General features: G+C 34.2%; 1 protein-coding gene across 2 annotated transcripts in view; it reads right to left on the bottom strand.

Annotated features, from left to right (window-relative positions):
• Positions 1-15,880, bottom strand: part of ARHGEF12 (Rho guanine nucleotide exchange factor 12) — a 145,319-nt gene that overhangs the window by 40,680 nt on the left and 88,759 nt on the right. For both annotated transcript variants that reach the window (XM_059930185.1, XM_059930184.1), the window contains 8 exons: positions 15,195-15,252; positions 12,741-12,919; positions 11,001-11,078; positions 10,685-10,804; positions 9,029-9,169; positions 4,128-4,202; positions 1,736-1,828; positions 55-165 (listed from right to left, as the gene is read on the bottom strand). In XM_059930185.1, the coding sequence (XP_059786168.1) occupies positions 55-165; positions 1,736-1,828; positions 4,128-4,202; positions 9,029-9,169; positions 10,685-10,804; positions 11,001-11,078; positions 12,741-12,919; positions 15,195-15,252 (855 nt within the window). The remainder of the gene's footprint in view (positions 1-54; positions 166-1,735; positions 1,829-4,127; positions 4,203-9,028; positions 9,170-10,684; positions 10,805-11,000; positions 11,079-12,740; positions 12,920-15,194; positions 15,253-15,880) is intronic.

Here is a 15,880-nt window from a genome sequence, read left to right on the forward strand (position 1 = left end):
GGTATATGAATCAATGTAAGAACTCTGAATTGGTGAAATCATAAAATATATTACCAATGTTGCAGGGTCAAACTGTGAAACTACATGGTGTAAGAAAACAGCCAAGTGAGCAGGGCGAGATTTTAGCAGTTCAATGCTCTGGAAACAGCTGCACTGCCCATTGATCTAGAAAAGGAAGTAATTATACATCAATAATGACAATATATAACTGCAAAATGTAACGTCAGCTCAATTAAACGTAACTATCCAAATTTCACTTTAACCTACCCTAAAAAAATTCAAGATTTAAAAAAATTTCACTAGAATTTATTAGCAACACAGGCTATGGAATCTCCTCCTCTGAAAATAATCTCTTGGGAATAGGCTGGAGGGAAGACCTTCCTGGGAGAATAAAAGTCCAGAAGATGATTATCAAAGAGCTCACATGTCTACAAATCAGTATGCAAAAAATCAGGCTAATAACCCTTCTAAAAATGTAATGGAAGGCTTTTTGCCTAATAACAAAATAGCTGTCTTCCTTTCGAGCTAATTGTAGAAATGGTGGTAGGAAAGGGAGCTGTAAGATTTTAAATAAGACAACTCCTAGAATACTTGTATATTCCCAAACTACACTGAACACAGAAAACAGCAATAGTTAAACTTAAGGTAACCTAGAATCACATAAGTTAATCTAAACAATACCAATTCTATCCAATCTCTTTCAGAAAATACAAGAGGAGTAACACTTCTCAACTCATTCTAAGAGTTCAGCATTACCCAACTATCAAAACCGAAGACATTATAAAAAAAAAAAAAAAACTACAGGCTAGTATCCTCCATAAACCCAGATGCAAAAATCCTCAGCAAAATAATAGTTAATTGAATCCAACATTATTATGAAAAGGAAAATACATTATGACCAACTGCGGTTTATCCCAGGAATGCAAAGCTGCTTCAAAATGCTAATAATATCAATTAATGTAATTTACCATATTGAGACTAAATTTAAAAAAACAACATATGATCACCTCAGTCATTCAACAAAAGTCAACATCCATTCATGATAAAAACTCCTATCAAACTAGGAATAGGAGGAAACTTTCTCAGTTAAAAAAAAAAGTATCTACAAAAAAACCTATAGCTAACATCATACTTAATAATAAACGACTGAATGCTTTCTTCCTAAGATCAGGAATAAGACAAGGATGTCCTTGTCTCACCACACCGATTCAACCTCATACTGGAAATCCTAACTAGTACAATAAAGGTAAGAGCAAGAAATAAAAGATAAACAGATTGGAAACAAGGAAATAAAAATTGTCTCTGTTCGTGGTTGTCTATGTAGAAAATCCTAAAAAGTTACTTTAAAAAGCTCTTAGAAGTAGTGAGTTTAATAACAAGATGATGGGATACAAGGACAAGAATAAAGCCAATCATATTCCTATATACCATCAATAAACAACTGGAATTTGAAATTTTTAAAAAAATTTATAATAACATACCCCTCCCCCAAGATGAGATACTTAGGTATAAATCAATGACTTCTTATCAGCTTCAAAAGCAAAGCCATTTGTATTGGTCAAAGCTAAAATAAGCAATTAACCTGGGCAATTAGCCAATTAATTAATCTTAGTTCTAAGATTTTAGCTTCAAATCTTTATAAATATAATTTCAGTCTCCAGAAAGTGTTCATTTTTGCAAGAAATCAAACATCTCAGAAAATTAATAATTTGTTTTTTAGAAAAAAAGTCATCACCTGTTCATGTTCAGTACCAAAGTCATCATCCTCTGCTCCAATAATATGAGGTGCTATACGGGTAGAGGGACTCCCAATAAGTGATTGAGTGTCCTGGTAACATTCAGAGAAAAGGAACAGAAAAATTATCTGGTGGTCAATTTCAGAGACAGGATAAAGCCAAACCATCAAAAAGACATGGTTCACTAAACTGACTGGATTTCTTTTTATTTATTTTCTTTAGATACTTTATTTTCAAAGTGGTTCTCAAATTTTCCAGTGTTGATTGTTTCTTGGGGGCGGGGGGCAGGGGAGAACATTTCTTGGGGGCGGGGGGCGGTGAGAAATAATAAACACCCTTTGCTTACTACACCGTTGGTTATCTGATTCTAATCCCTCTCTGTATACTTCATTTATTATTTCATACATATCTAGACCTTGTTACAGAAAGAAATAAAGCTGGCTTACATAAATAGTTAACAATTTTAAAAAGTTAGATTAAAAGTGAATGAAGACAACAGGACAAAGGAAAAATGAGAATAGAAGTAAGTTTAGCAGAGAGGTTAATACAAAAATTTGTATTAAGGTCATATAATTGAAAGCTGTCACTGAACCTTAATTTTTTCATTTAAAGTTCATTTTCATAAGTACATAATGCAGGGTTTTCAATCCCGGTACTGTTGACATTTTGGGCCAGATAATTCTTTGTTGTGGAAGCTGTCATATGCATTGTAAAATGTGTAGCAGCATCCTTGGCTTCTCCCCACCCACTAGATGCCAGGAGCAGCCTCGAGTCATGACAATCAAAAATGTTTCCAGACATTGCCAAATGTCCCCCAAGGGACAAAATCACTCGTAGTTGAAAATCACTGCCATAATGCAATAAAATGTTCAAGTAATCACACAAACACTGCTATAGAAACAATGACAAGACTGTAAAAATAAATTGTAGGTCGGCAGATCTCACTCCCGTGCAATAGCTCATCCATGTGTCAATTCACTTACAAATTTGGATTTCACATGAAAAAGGCAGTGGTGGAACATTACTGTATAGTGCAAAAAATATGGGATATTTGAATACTACGAACACTGAAATCAGAGACCACACAGTATTAAGAGAAATAGAAAATTTGGAACAAATACGAAAAAAATGAGTTTGGCTTAAATATGACAGCAGTTGAATGCTGTACGATCTGGATTTGAGCAAAGAGAGTGAGGCTGTAGTGATTTGGGAGTTATCTGCACAGTAGTTACAGTTGAAACTATATACATGGACCAACAAGTTATAAATTAAGTGAATAATACATAGCTGTAGTTTTTCTTCCTTAAGTGTGTTGCAACTCTATGTATTTGCATTTCCTGAACTTGATTCCGCCTTTTTTACTCTTCTTTTTTAAACCACAAGCCTTTAATAATTTTTTTTAAAAATCAGGTGAAACAACAGAAATTTGTGTATAGTGTCAGTGAGACAACTCTTTGTCTTTGTCTTTGTTAATTTTGATGTGATGCTTCTGATTTTTCAACAGTCCTTATGTTGCTAATAATAGATGAATCACAATATGCTGTTACATCTTGTACTATAAAACTTTACACAAGTCCTAATTAAAAAATAAAATCAGAATGCTAAAAGTATTCAATTAAGAATATGCAAGATCTAGCAATTCCATTTCTGAGTATACACCCAAAAGAACTGAAAGGAAGAACTTGAACAGATATTTATTTGTACATCCATGTTCAGAGTAACATTATTCACAACAGCCAAAAGGTGGAAACAACCCAAGTGTTCATTGATGAATGAATGGATAAACAAAATGTGGTATATACACAAAATGGATTATTATTCAGCCTTAAAAAGGAAGGAAATTCTGATACATGCTAAATCACTGATGAACACTGAAGACATTATGCTTAGTGAAATAAGCTGGTCACAAAAGGACACATATTGTATGATTCTACTTTTATGTGGTTCCTAGTCAAATTCAAAGAGACAGAAAGTAGAATGATGGTTGCCAGGAGCTGAACGGAGAGGATAATGGGGAGTTAGTGTTTAGTGGACACCAAGTTTCAGTTGGGAAAGATGAAAAAGTTCTAGAGATAGATGTGGTGATGGCTGCACAATGATGTGAATGTAACAATGCCAATGAACTTAAAAAAGGTTAAAATAGTATATTTTATGATATGTGCACTTTACTGTAAAAAAAATTTAACCACCTAATATTACTATGGAGTAGCTCTCCATTTATCAAATCTTTATTAAGTTCCTTTAATAAGTTTACGTTTTTGCTCCAAAATATATATATATATACACACACACACACACACACACACACACACACAAATATCAGATATGTCTGTCACTTAAGTATAAGGAAAGCTAAAGAAAACACTACCATTTCATGGAGTTCATACTCACAGTGTCCTGAATTACTTCACTTTTCTCTGGGTTTTCCTCTAGATAAATCCTCTCTTTCAGGCCACTCTTGGGACTCTAATGAGAAAAAAAAAAAAGACATTAATTTCATTTCGATAGGCTCACCAAAGGAGATAAAGAAAAACTGTGTGAAAGAATAATGTTCTGAATTCATATTTGTGTTTGAAACTACTGAATATCTTTCATATAATACTTGGCTCTGCTACTTTTTACCTGACTTCGACAAGTCACTTATTCTCTTAGCTTTCTAGTTTTATGTTGAAAAAACAATACAGAATAGTTTTATTTCATCTTTAGGCCTGATGGTTAATTTCTATCAAATAACTCTAACCAGATGTATTATATACCACAAATTCATTTTGTCAGGGCTTCCCTGGTGGCGCAGTGGTTAAGAATCCACCTGCCAATGCAGGGGACACAGGTTCGAGCCCTGGTCTGGGAAGATCCCACATGCCGCGGAGCAACTAAGCCCGTGTGCCACAACTACTGAGCCCGCGAGCCACAACTACTGAAGACCGCATGCCTAGAGCCCGTGCTCTGCAACAAGAGAAGCCACTGCAATGAGAAGCCCACACACCACAACGAAGAGGAGCTCCCACTTGCCACAACTAGAGAAAACCCGTGTGCAGCAACGAAGACCCAACGCAGCCAAAAAAAATTATTTATGTCAAAATCAAACTCTATCTTTATCCATTTCCTCTAAACCTCTCTGCCCCAAACTATTCTTTCTAACCAAGTTAAAAGCATTTTGGTCTATTTATATGAATGAAAATAAGCTTCTATTTTTCCGTTACTACCTCATGTAAACTGATTTACGGATTTTTATAAACTTTACATGGTATGTTTGGGATGACCTAATGTAAAATACAAACTACATGATACACAGAACTTCAATTTTGGGGGGATGAAGAACACCCGAAGCAATTCTTCAGAGCAGCTGAAAATGAGATACAAGAGATTTTTGTGTGAATGCCTATACGGAAGATATATGCTACCTATACATATGCCTAGATACCACAAGATAGAGAAAACAGTAGTTTCAAATATAAGCCCCACCTGGGGGAAATGGATGACTCTGGGTCAAGAGATATAAAAGATAAAGCGAGAATAATTTTGTCACACCAAAATGAAAGAAAGCTATGTTACTGGAGAGTCATGTCAAAAGAACACAGAAGACAAACTGAGGGGACTACCACCGGCCCAAAAAAAGGGACAATTTAATAAGTATCAAAAAGAATAATGACTGCAATGGACTGAAATGCAATAAGCAAATATCTTAAAAATCTATAAATTCAAAATATTACACAGGTACACACATGTGCATACATGTGGGCACACATCCCACATTAGTGACCTTTGGAGTATGTTAGGGCACCAACTCTTCTGAAAACACATACATAAAGGAAAAATCAAATGTTTATATATAAGATATTTTAGGGCAACTTAAAACTAGTAAGGGAAAATTCTTCTTTATAAAATAATTCCATCTAATAAATACAGAATGAATGACAATATTATATTATCATTTTGAAACCTCTAATTAAATAATGGATGCAGGCATTTTGCTATCAATGGCAGGTAAAAACATTAGATAAAAGCTTAATGGAGAAATTTATAATGAAGGAATCATGCTGACATCATCTGAACACCTTATACAAACTTAACAATCACAACCAGACATTCTCCTCCTGATGTAATATAATAGGATATACACAGTACCACCCATGAATTGTTCTTGCCAAACAACAACTCTCAAATGTTAATCTGTTCAAGACTCTAGATCTTACTACCAATTTTCAGCAAATATATACTCAAGGAACATGCTGAACAACACCATGAAAATACAATTAGAATGTGGGTCGTTTTACTGGACATGTGACCCAGTTTAACAACAACAACAAAATAGCAAAAAAAAATAAGAGGAGGGAACTATTATAACTTAAGAGACTTATCAACCAAAGGCTGAAGATGTTGACTGGATCCTGATTCAAATAAACCCACTGAAAAAAGATCATTATAAGACTACTGGGGTAATCAAATTGCATATTAAGAGAATATTAAGATTTGATAATGGTATTATGGCTATCATTTCTTTGTCTTCTTTTCTCTTAAAGATGCATATTAATGAAATAATGTCTTAGATTTACTTTAAAATAATCCAGCATTCGGAGGGTATGAGGAATGAAGGAATATAGACAAAAACAAGTTTGAGCACTTGTTGATGACTGCTGAGCTGGATGATTAAGGACATGAGGGGGATCATTATCTTAGTCTATTTTTGAATAGGTTTGAAATTTTTGAAAATAATTTTTAAAGAGTCGGGCGCAAAATGAAAATCAGAGATGCAGATGTTCTAAGTTTTAGATGATGATTTGTGATCAAGTTGCTTCTCTTGTGAGAACCAGAAATGTGGGTATTCTTTAAAGCCTTCTCTGAGGTGATCAAAAGCAGGGAATTTTACAATGATAATGATATCACAAACACCATAAAGAGATTATTTTATAAAAAAGGAGCAGAAAATTGAAAAAAAAAATTAGAAGCATTGATCGGTTCCTACAATCTTAATACAGTACAACTGAAACAAACATGGAAATCCATAAGCTAAAAGCAGCACATGTCTAGCTTCAAAAAGACACCTGTAGGAATTACACGAGTTTGTTAGGTGTTCAGCGAATATCCTAGTCTGCACCATATCATCTCTCACCTGGATTTCCACAACATCCACTTATTTGGCCTCAATTTCCGCATCTATAAAATGGTGATATTGCTTCTTTAAGATTACAATGAGAGTTAAAAAGAATATCTGTAAAGCATTAGGTACAACCGCTGTCACAAAGTAGGTATTCAATAAATGGTGACAATTTATCAGCCATTTAACACACATTTGTTAAGTTCCTCTTAAGCCAAGCAGTCTTCTTTTCTTGCTGATCTCCCTGTCTCTTTACTCCAATTCATTTTCCACACTGACATGTTTCTGACTGTGCCTCTCTTCTGCATGCATGATAAAGCCCAAACTCTTTACTCATTCATTCTGTTGTTCAAATACCGATTAAACACCAATCATGTGCCAAACAGTCTTAATTCACTGGAATGCCTGTTTCTACACTTGCCAATTCACTCTGTATTTCATAAAGTTATATTTCTAAGCCACAGATTTTATTGTTAACATTTTCTCTAAATACAAGATAAAATTCAAAATTTTCATTTGTATCACTTGTTCTGAATTCCTACAATCTGCCAGTCTTTGTAGACATAAAGTCAAATATGATGGGTGCTTGGCTCTCAAGAAACTTTCCATCTAATGGTAGAGACAAGCCATGAAAACAGAGAGGAGAACCAGCACTAAATCAAAAAGGAAAAATGTGAGGATTCCCAAAAGCAGTACTGCTAGAACAAGTTATAACTTGGACTCAAGGCTTTGTTTCTAAGATCAGGTCCAGCCATTTCATCTATAATCCTAGTATACCTGTAAAATTTTCACTGCTCTCCCCAAATGTTATGCATTTGCATACCTTGGAGCCTCTGAGTACTGGTATTTTTAAACTAGATAGAGGCAGATCACTTATTAGCTGGGTAAGTTTGGCAAGTTAGTTAACTCACTTTGGCCTCAGTTATTTCTTTTGTTAAGCTGTGATAACAATACTACTACTACTTCATAAGGCTGTTCTGAGAATTAACTAAGATAAAAAATGTATAACACATATTATAGCTTATGGTATATATGCCCAATAAATGTAAGCTACTATAATTTTTTTCTTGAGTCAAAACTGAAATCTTTCATTAAGACAGCCTATCCAATCATAAGATTCCTATCAACATCTTTCAAAAAATAAAAAAAATCCTCAAATTTTCCTCGCATGAGGAACTGAGTCACTGAGCGTTAAGCCTCAAAAGATACCCTAAATGATGGCTTAGATCAGTGGCTTTCATTTTTTTTTTTTTACAACCTCCAATAAGAGAAATTTCACACTGCTAACCAGCATGCACACACATGCATACACACACACACTGATACATGTGTACATATACACACGAGTGTGTATATATGTGTGCGGACAACAAAAAGTCAAAAAAAGTAACACTTAGCTCTTCTACATGAAAAGTACTCTTACTTCCTATCCTATTATTTTTTTAAAATGCTGGCCCCAACCCACTAAATTGATTTTATGACCCACATTGGAAAAAAAAAAAAAACTGATTTAGATTACTTTCCTCATCACTTTTAAAGAGGGTGATCTATTTTTAATTCGTTATTCCTATTATTGCACACTACTTACAAAGTATTGCTGAGTAAGTAACACTGAACTTAGCTTTTAAGTATTCATATAACTATGGTGCTACATCATATTCAGCTTAAAATACTTTCTGATCACCTTCTTAACAAAAATCCATGTACATCTGGTAATTTCTGGCTTAATCAAGAAAGCATTACTAAACATGGGCTATTAACTAAAGTCTATCTAAGAGGACTAAGGCTTTTCCTCTTTGTAATGGCAAAGTGCCCCATGATTCAAGACTGAGTCACTCTGACCACAAATGGAATATTAACATGCTCTTAAAGATATCAACAGTTGGCCTCTCGGCTCAGTAAGAAAGCACTGGCATTATTAACTTCTCTACCCACAAACAAGACGCCTGCTGGGAAATTCCATCTCCTCAAAAGAAACATCTGGCAATGGTGTCCAAGGGAAAAAGTGAAGTCTGGAATTAAAAGCTCATATACAACAGTATCCAGAATTTCTGTTCATCAAATTGCTATATTAAAGATGGTGGCGATAAAAGGTAAGTAATAAGAAAACACCTGTAGCTCACAAAACTTACAATCAAATCGAGAAAGAGGCTGTAGAGAAAAATACAAGAAGATAAAGGTGTAGAACACTTACATCTGCACTGTCGCTACTGAGCCGAGAAACATCTCCACTGCCATAGTCAGTTCTGCCTAGTCCATCACCAGGATCTGCTTCTATTTCACTGACTGCTAGCCCATCGCCTAATGGCTTGGAGGATGTAACTGCAGCTCCATCCTAAAACAGATCAAGCACACACACACACACATTAAAAACAAACAAACAACAAAAAACCCTTTCATTATGGACTGCATAAAGAAACAGAGTTGCACTGCAACCTCAGTGGAGACTGTTTAAAGTCACCCAGTTTGATGTAATCAAGAATGCTTAAAGCTCTAAAAGTCAAAAGCGTAAATGACTACTAATTCTGGGGTTCTCAGATGGCATGACCTTAAAGACAGGGAAAGTGGTATTTCAGTAAAGAGAATAAAATCTCAAACTTCAAATAAAGCAAAAAGATAAAACAGTTTAACTTATATAATTTATATTCCCTGCCCTTTAGTAAAGATTATGATACTATAACTTGTGGTTAACTACCTTCCAACACTTCAGAATTTCAATAAATTGCCAATTCTGGGACACAATGCTATACTGTAAATTATTATAAGCTTTTAAATCAGGAACAACAGTTTTACCATTCAAACAGAGTAAGATTGTTGTCTTTGCTCAGTAATAACCGCAATATAAACTGTCGATATTACTGAGGCAGAATACTCAAAACTTCATATAGCTAATGGGACTAAAAGTAACAACAACAACAAAAATGTGTAATGAAAAGTACACTGAACCAGGAAGTCGGGAGGCCTTACAAATGTGTGACCTTGTTTGAGTCATTTAACCAATTTAGGCCCTAGTTTTCTCAACCACGGCATGATTTCTCTTTAACTTTAAAATGAGCAGATTAGGATAGATAATTTCAAAGAATCCTTTTAGTTCTGTGAACCTACAGACCTAACTCATGAAGAATAACAAATAAGCAGCTTTTACTCATTTCTCCATATCCCCAATCTAAATATTATAGAACATAAATCTGGTTGACATATAAATGCCAAGCTATTTTTCTAGTGAGACTACTATCTTCAAAACATATCTATATAGCAAATCTATTGAAATCTATTTTTAAATTAGAATAAAAATAGTTATTAAGAATATGAATGTGCTTTGAATTCATCAGACTGGGTTTAAATACCAGTTCCATCACGTTTGAGCTACATGACCTCAGACAAGTTATTTAATTTCTCTGAGTTTCTCTAAGTGTTTATGTAAAATGGGGGGAAACAACACTAACATCTAATCTCAAAGGGTGTTGTGCAGATTAAATAAGAAAAATCGTACGTCCCTACTTAAAAACATAACTGCCGTTCTGTTTTACAATGGCAGAATACATCTCAAAAATGTAAATATATGTATCTAAATATATTTTTGTAATTTGTGATATCAAAGCAAAAACACTCAATTCTTTCTAAAATTACTGTGGAACAAAGAAGCATGATATCATGAGCAAGCAAACAATCAGAAGCCCACATTTCTTTTAGTTAATCATTATTTCTGTAACATCCAACACAGGACATCCTGTTGGCCTATGCTAGAAAAAATAACTTTTAAAAAAGGCAACTGCAACATTCTCTGACACACTCCCAGAAGAAAATTTTCCTGCAAAAGGTTGGGTAGCACTTTTAATAGTGATGCTACCTGAGCAGAGCCTGTGGCTTTGGATAACTGCTCTTGCAGTTGAGGAATGTGTTTCTTGGCCTCTTGGATCTCTTTTAGCAATCTTTGGGCAGGTGTTCGGCTGTAATCTTCCTGCAATAACTGAAAAGTTATAAAAATATTTCAAGAATTAATTACTTATGTCAAGAAAATCTTTTAAAAGTCTATTCTTAATCAATAAAATAGCTGATGGCGTTGATTACAATAGTGCTTAATTATGATTATAATAAATACCAACTCAACTATGCCCACTCACGTTTTTACTGGCCTACAAACAGCCCCATTTCTAACTTAGTACCTGTAGCCGTTCCTGTTCTTTCTGTAACATTTTTCTCAGAATTTCTACTTTCTGGTTATGAACCACATTGTTTTCCTCCTAGAAAAAGATAAAAAAACAAACAAAAAAACAAGAACCAATACAAGGAAAGTGAAGCTAAGTATCGAAAATGAGTCATACAATGTTACGTCTCAGCTCCAATTTTCAATACCTGTCAGGATTTTCTTTATTTCTGATGGTTATGAAGACAAACTTTTAGACATGACACTTAAAGATAAAAGGTTACAGGGAAATGTCAACTCTTCTATTTCACTTTTGCTAAACTAGGTTCAAAAACCATTAAATATTGATATTTGTTGAAGAAATGAAGTTGTCTTAAGTATAAGACTAATATCTTGGGCTTCCCTGGTGGCGCAGTGGTTAAGAATCCGCCTGCCAATGCAGGGGACACGGGATCGAGCCCTGGTCCACAAAGATCCCATATGCCACGGAGCAACTAAGCCCGTGTGTCACAACTGCTGAGCCTGCGCTCTACAGCCCGCGAGCCACAACTACTGAGCCCGCGTGCCTAGAGCCCGTGCTCTGCAACAACAGAAGCCACCACAATGAGAAGCCTGCTCACCGCAACGAAGAGTAGTCCCCACTCGCCGCAACTAGAGAAAGCCCAAGCGCAGCAACAAAGACCCAATGCAGCCAAAAATTAATTAATTAATTAATTAATTAATTAATTTTAAAAAAGAAAGAAAAAAAGAATAATATCTTACACTTTCCCTCCTTTGGATTTTTACTATCAACCCCCGTGCATGGTTCAAATTCCCAGTATTTCCTACCTGAAGTATTAAGACAGATCCCTAATTCATCTCCTGTCATTTCTCCTTGTTTTACAACCCTATAATATTTTATCAAATTAGTCTTCCTAAAATCCTGTTATAATCACATCACTCTCTTCCTCAAAAACTTTGTAATATATTCTTACTGCCCATTCAGTTACATGTAAATTAGCCTCGTAGTTGTGACTTTTCAAAATAAATAGTCTTACTTTTTTCTAGCTCATCTCCTACTTCATAAATCTTTAACGGGCACCAGCCAAACAAGAGTCCTGGCTATTTCCCCAAAATACTTGATGCTTTCTTGGCTCTTTACCTCTGTTAATCCTACTTCCTCTACCTGGGTTGCCTTCTTCCTCATGTTACCTGTTTTTCAAGGCTCAATTCAAATAATAGCTTTCCATAAAGTCATTCCTTATCACAACTGGATGTGCTTTCTCCCTCCTTTGAAATCTCATAGAACTTAATATTTTCCTTCTCATAATGTCTACATCTGCCCTTGTAGTAAAATTACTTGTATACTCTTGATTCAATCTCAAACAACAAAGGTTTATTAAGTACTTAGTACTATATGCCAAGCAATATTTCAGGCTCTGAGGACACAACAATAAATAAAATAAACATAAAAAACCCTGTCCTCTTGGAGTATATATTCTAAGATAACAAAGGACCTTGAACATAGGATATCTTAATTATATTTTTGTGGGTGGCACCCTGTTTTGTATATGGTAGGTGTTAAATATTTGTTGAATTAAATCTGCTATCCCAATACCCTGTAATCATTCCAAATTATTAGGTAATTATTTTTATCAGCAAGTTATTTTCTAGAATCTTAAACTTAAATTTGTTTATCAACTCAACACTTTGAAACTCAACATAAAGCAAAGGCATTATTATACAACTGAGCATTTACAAAGACGTTTCCCACTCTTACCCCCATGAGCACAGGACTAGTAATTCTCTCCATATTCCCAGATGCTCCAGGTGAATGAGGGGATGTCATGATGGGAGACATATGTCCAACGACTGATGGCTCTACTTCAGAATCAGCAAGTGGAAACTGGGGCGACCCAGGTGGGCGTCCCTGAACAGTGAGAGCTACATAGGAACCCGCTTGGGGTGGGCAGATGGAAGAAAGGGGAGGGAAGGGAAAATAACATTGTCAAAAAACTTTTACTACTTAATCTTTGATAGTTCTAAAAGATCCAGTTATATGAGAAAGCTTCATCATCTGCTAATCATTTCTCCACAGAAAAATAATCCTATTTGTCATTTCTCTTTTATGACTCCCCTAAAATTCTAAAAGAACAATGCCATTTTCAGATAGCAAATTACTTACTCATAAGGTCAGATATTACTTAAAAGCAAGTAAGATTTATAACCCCAGTAATTTTTTTTTAATTTAGAGAAGAATGAGTTATTATCAACTATCTACTAATGGCTATGTTCAATCAATTTCTCAAATGCAAATTTTAAAAATCACCATATTAAGATGATACTAATTAGACAAGGTTTAACTAACTTTCTGTAATGATGCAATTTTAAATTCACTTTAAAAAATGAGTGTGACAAAAAATATCCGACAAAAACCAGAAAAAAAACCACAACAAATAAGTAGTGAGTTTTAATTTTAAAAATTTGGAGAAGACAAATTCACTAGGCATTTTACGGGGAAAAAACTATGGAAAGCAAAATTACCCAGAACCAGAAAGACTCTAAAACAGACATTCATGAGTTATCTAGAATCAAGAAGAAATAATGCTTTCCAAATAAAAAACTTTTCTAGATAACTGACCTTTAATGACAAAATCTTTCTCTTAGACTTTTCAGTAGAACTTTAAATTGTATTTCATACTTTTTCTCCCTATTTAATCCTCTCATGAAACTCGCTGGTAATTATTTCACAGTGTTTGGGGTTCTAAAAATTTTTTTTATACTTAATGATCACAAATGCTGTGATATTGGGGAGATTTTACACACACACACTTTTTAAAGTTTTTCAATCATATTTCTCTCTGTCACAAAGTCATCTAATCTATCTTATTGACTTATCCATGTGCTTGGTTCTCATAGCTTCCTCGTTCTTCCCTTCCCTTCTTTAGAAGTTTTTAAACTGGTTTGATTTGGAATCACTTTTATTATGTCTAGAATATGCATCGAAGAGTAGGACATGAGGGAGCTCTACTACAAGTATAGCACACAGGGTTTAGGCATTTCTAATTTATATCTGTTTTCGATACTCAGAGTGTTTTATGCTTATTTTGAGTTTTTAGCTAGGCTCTTGTTATTGGATAAGTAATCTATTGCTACAGTCTCAGGATTTAATTTTTTAAGTAAAATTGATACTGGAACAAGTAAAATATATAACCTAAAAGGCTAAAGAAATAATCTTTTTATACTCTGCAACAGTTAGTTACCAGGCATATATTTATTACCATAAACCATCATATTTATGTAGCACATAAAAATTCATAAATCACATTTAATCATTTAATCTCATTAAATAAGTAATCAAATTTATTCTAGTATGAGGATCTAATTCTGATCATCCCATTGCTTTTTAAAATGTACTAAAGTTAAGAACTAAGATCAAAGTGATCATTTTAGAGCACTGGTACTCTGAGGAAGAGATAAAGGCATTCACGGGTTGCTTTATCTAAGCAATAATAAGGCCAGGAAGGATTTGTTTATTAAATTTATTCTAAAGATGTCCACTTAATGAAAAGAAGTAATATTAAATAAAAAAGTAGTGTTTCTGCTTGGCCATAAACAAGTATCTCTTAATTGTAGTCTATTACACTGTGGAATAGTCTGATGCAGAAGACTACAAATTCTTAACCCTGGAGACTTCCAAGAGAAGACCACTCCCCTGGATTATTTAATCATTTACTTATCTGAGGGAACATGATTATGCTACATGATTTTGAAAGGTCCATTTCAGTTCATCCAGGCCACTGTGTCTGATTTCTCAACCTCTTCTCTTTCAGGTCAACTCATGCATTTCTTTCAAATATACTTTCATTATTACCAAGAATAACAAGGACATTATAATCAACCACATAAAAGAAGTGGACTAAAGATAGTTATTAGTAAATTAAGAATTTTCACCTCAGACTTTCCTTTAATACAGGGGTCAGTAAACTCCAGCCAAGGGACTAAATTCAACCCACAGATCGTTTGGGCAAATATTTAGTTTTACTGAAACACAGCCATACCCATTAATTTATGCATCGTCTATGGCTGCTTTCACATTACAATGAGAGTCGAGTAGTAGATTATCTGACCCACAAAGCCTAAAAAATTTACTATCTGGCCTATTGCAGAAAATGTTTGCTTATCTTTGCTGTAAGGGTTTCAGAAAACAAAATTGAGGATAACATTCACCTACATTTGATTAGCTTCACCACTTCCAAATGGTTTGAATGAGTCACCAGAGTTCCATTCACCTGTAAGAAAATGAAAATAGTGTCTGTCAGATAGTTCTAGTTGAGACAATGGATAAACTGACTTCAGGAATTATCATATGTAATATAACCAATTATAACATAGTAAACAGGACTATATTAAAATGCATATATATTTGGTTCAATAGTCACTTTTACCACTATTCTATAAGGTATACTCAGCAACAAAATGAACTTGAGCACAAAAAAAGGCCTTGATTTAAAGAGACGCAAGAGGGGGGGGATATGGGGATATATGTATACATACAGCTGATTCACTTTGCTATACAGCAGAAACTAACACACCATTGTAAAGCAATGATACTCCAATAAAGATGTTTAAAAAAATTAAAAGGATATTATAACTATTATAACTTATTCACCATGAAAAATGACAAAACATACTATGCAACAGATTTGCAAATCCTTCACAGTGAAGAACCCTTGCAAATTAAAAACTCCCTTTGCTTTTAATTACAAATTCACTGATTTTCCAAAGGCATAATAAATTTTTTAAAAGATGAATAAGCAATATTTCTACAATAATATTCAATTTACTATTAGTTTTCCAATCATCACCTAACCTTTACAAAGAAAACTAATTTTCAGACAGGCTAAATGTAGGAAGTGT

The sequence above is a fragment of the Balaenoptera ricei genome, chromosome 8, assembly GCF_028023285.1.
Source record: "Balaenoptera ricei isolate mBalRic1 chromosome 8, mBalRic1.hap2, whole genome shotgun sequence".
NCBI lineage: Eukaryota > Metazoa > Chordata > Mammalia > Artiodactyla > Balaenopteridae > Balaenoptera > Balaenoptera ricei.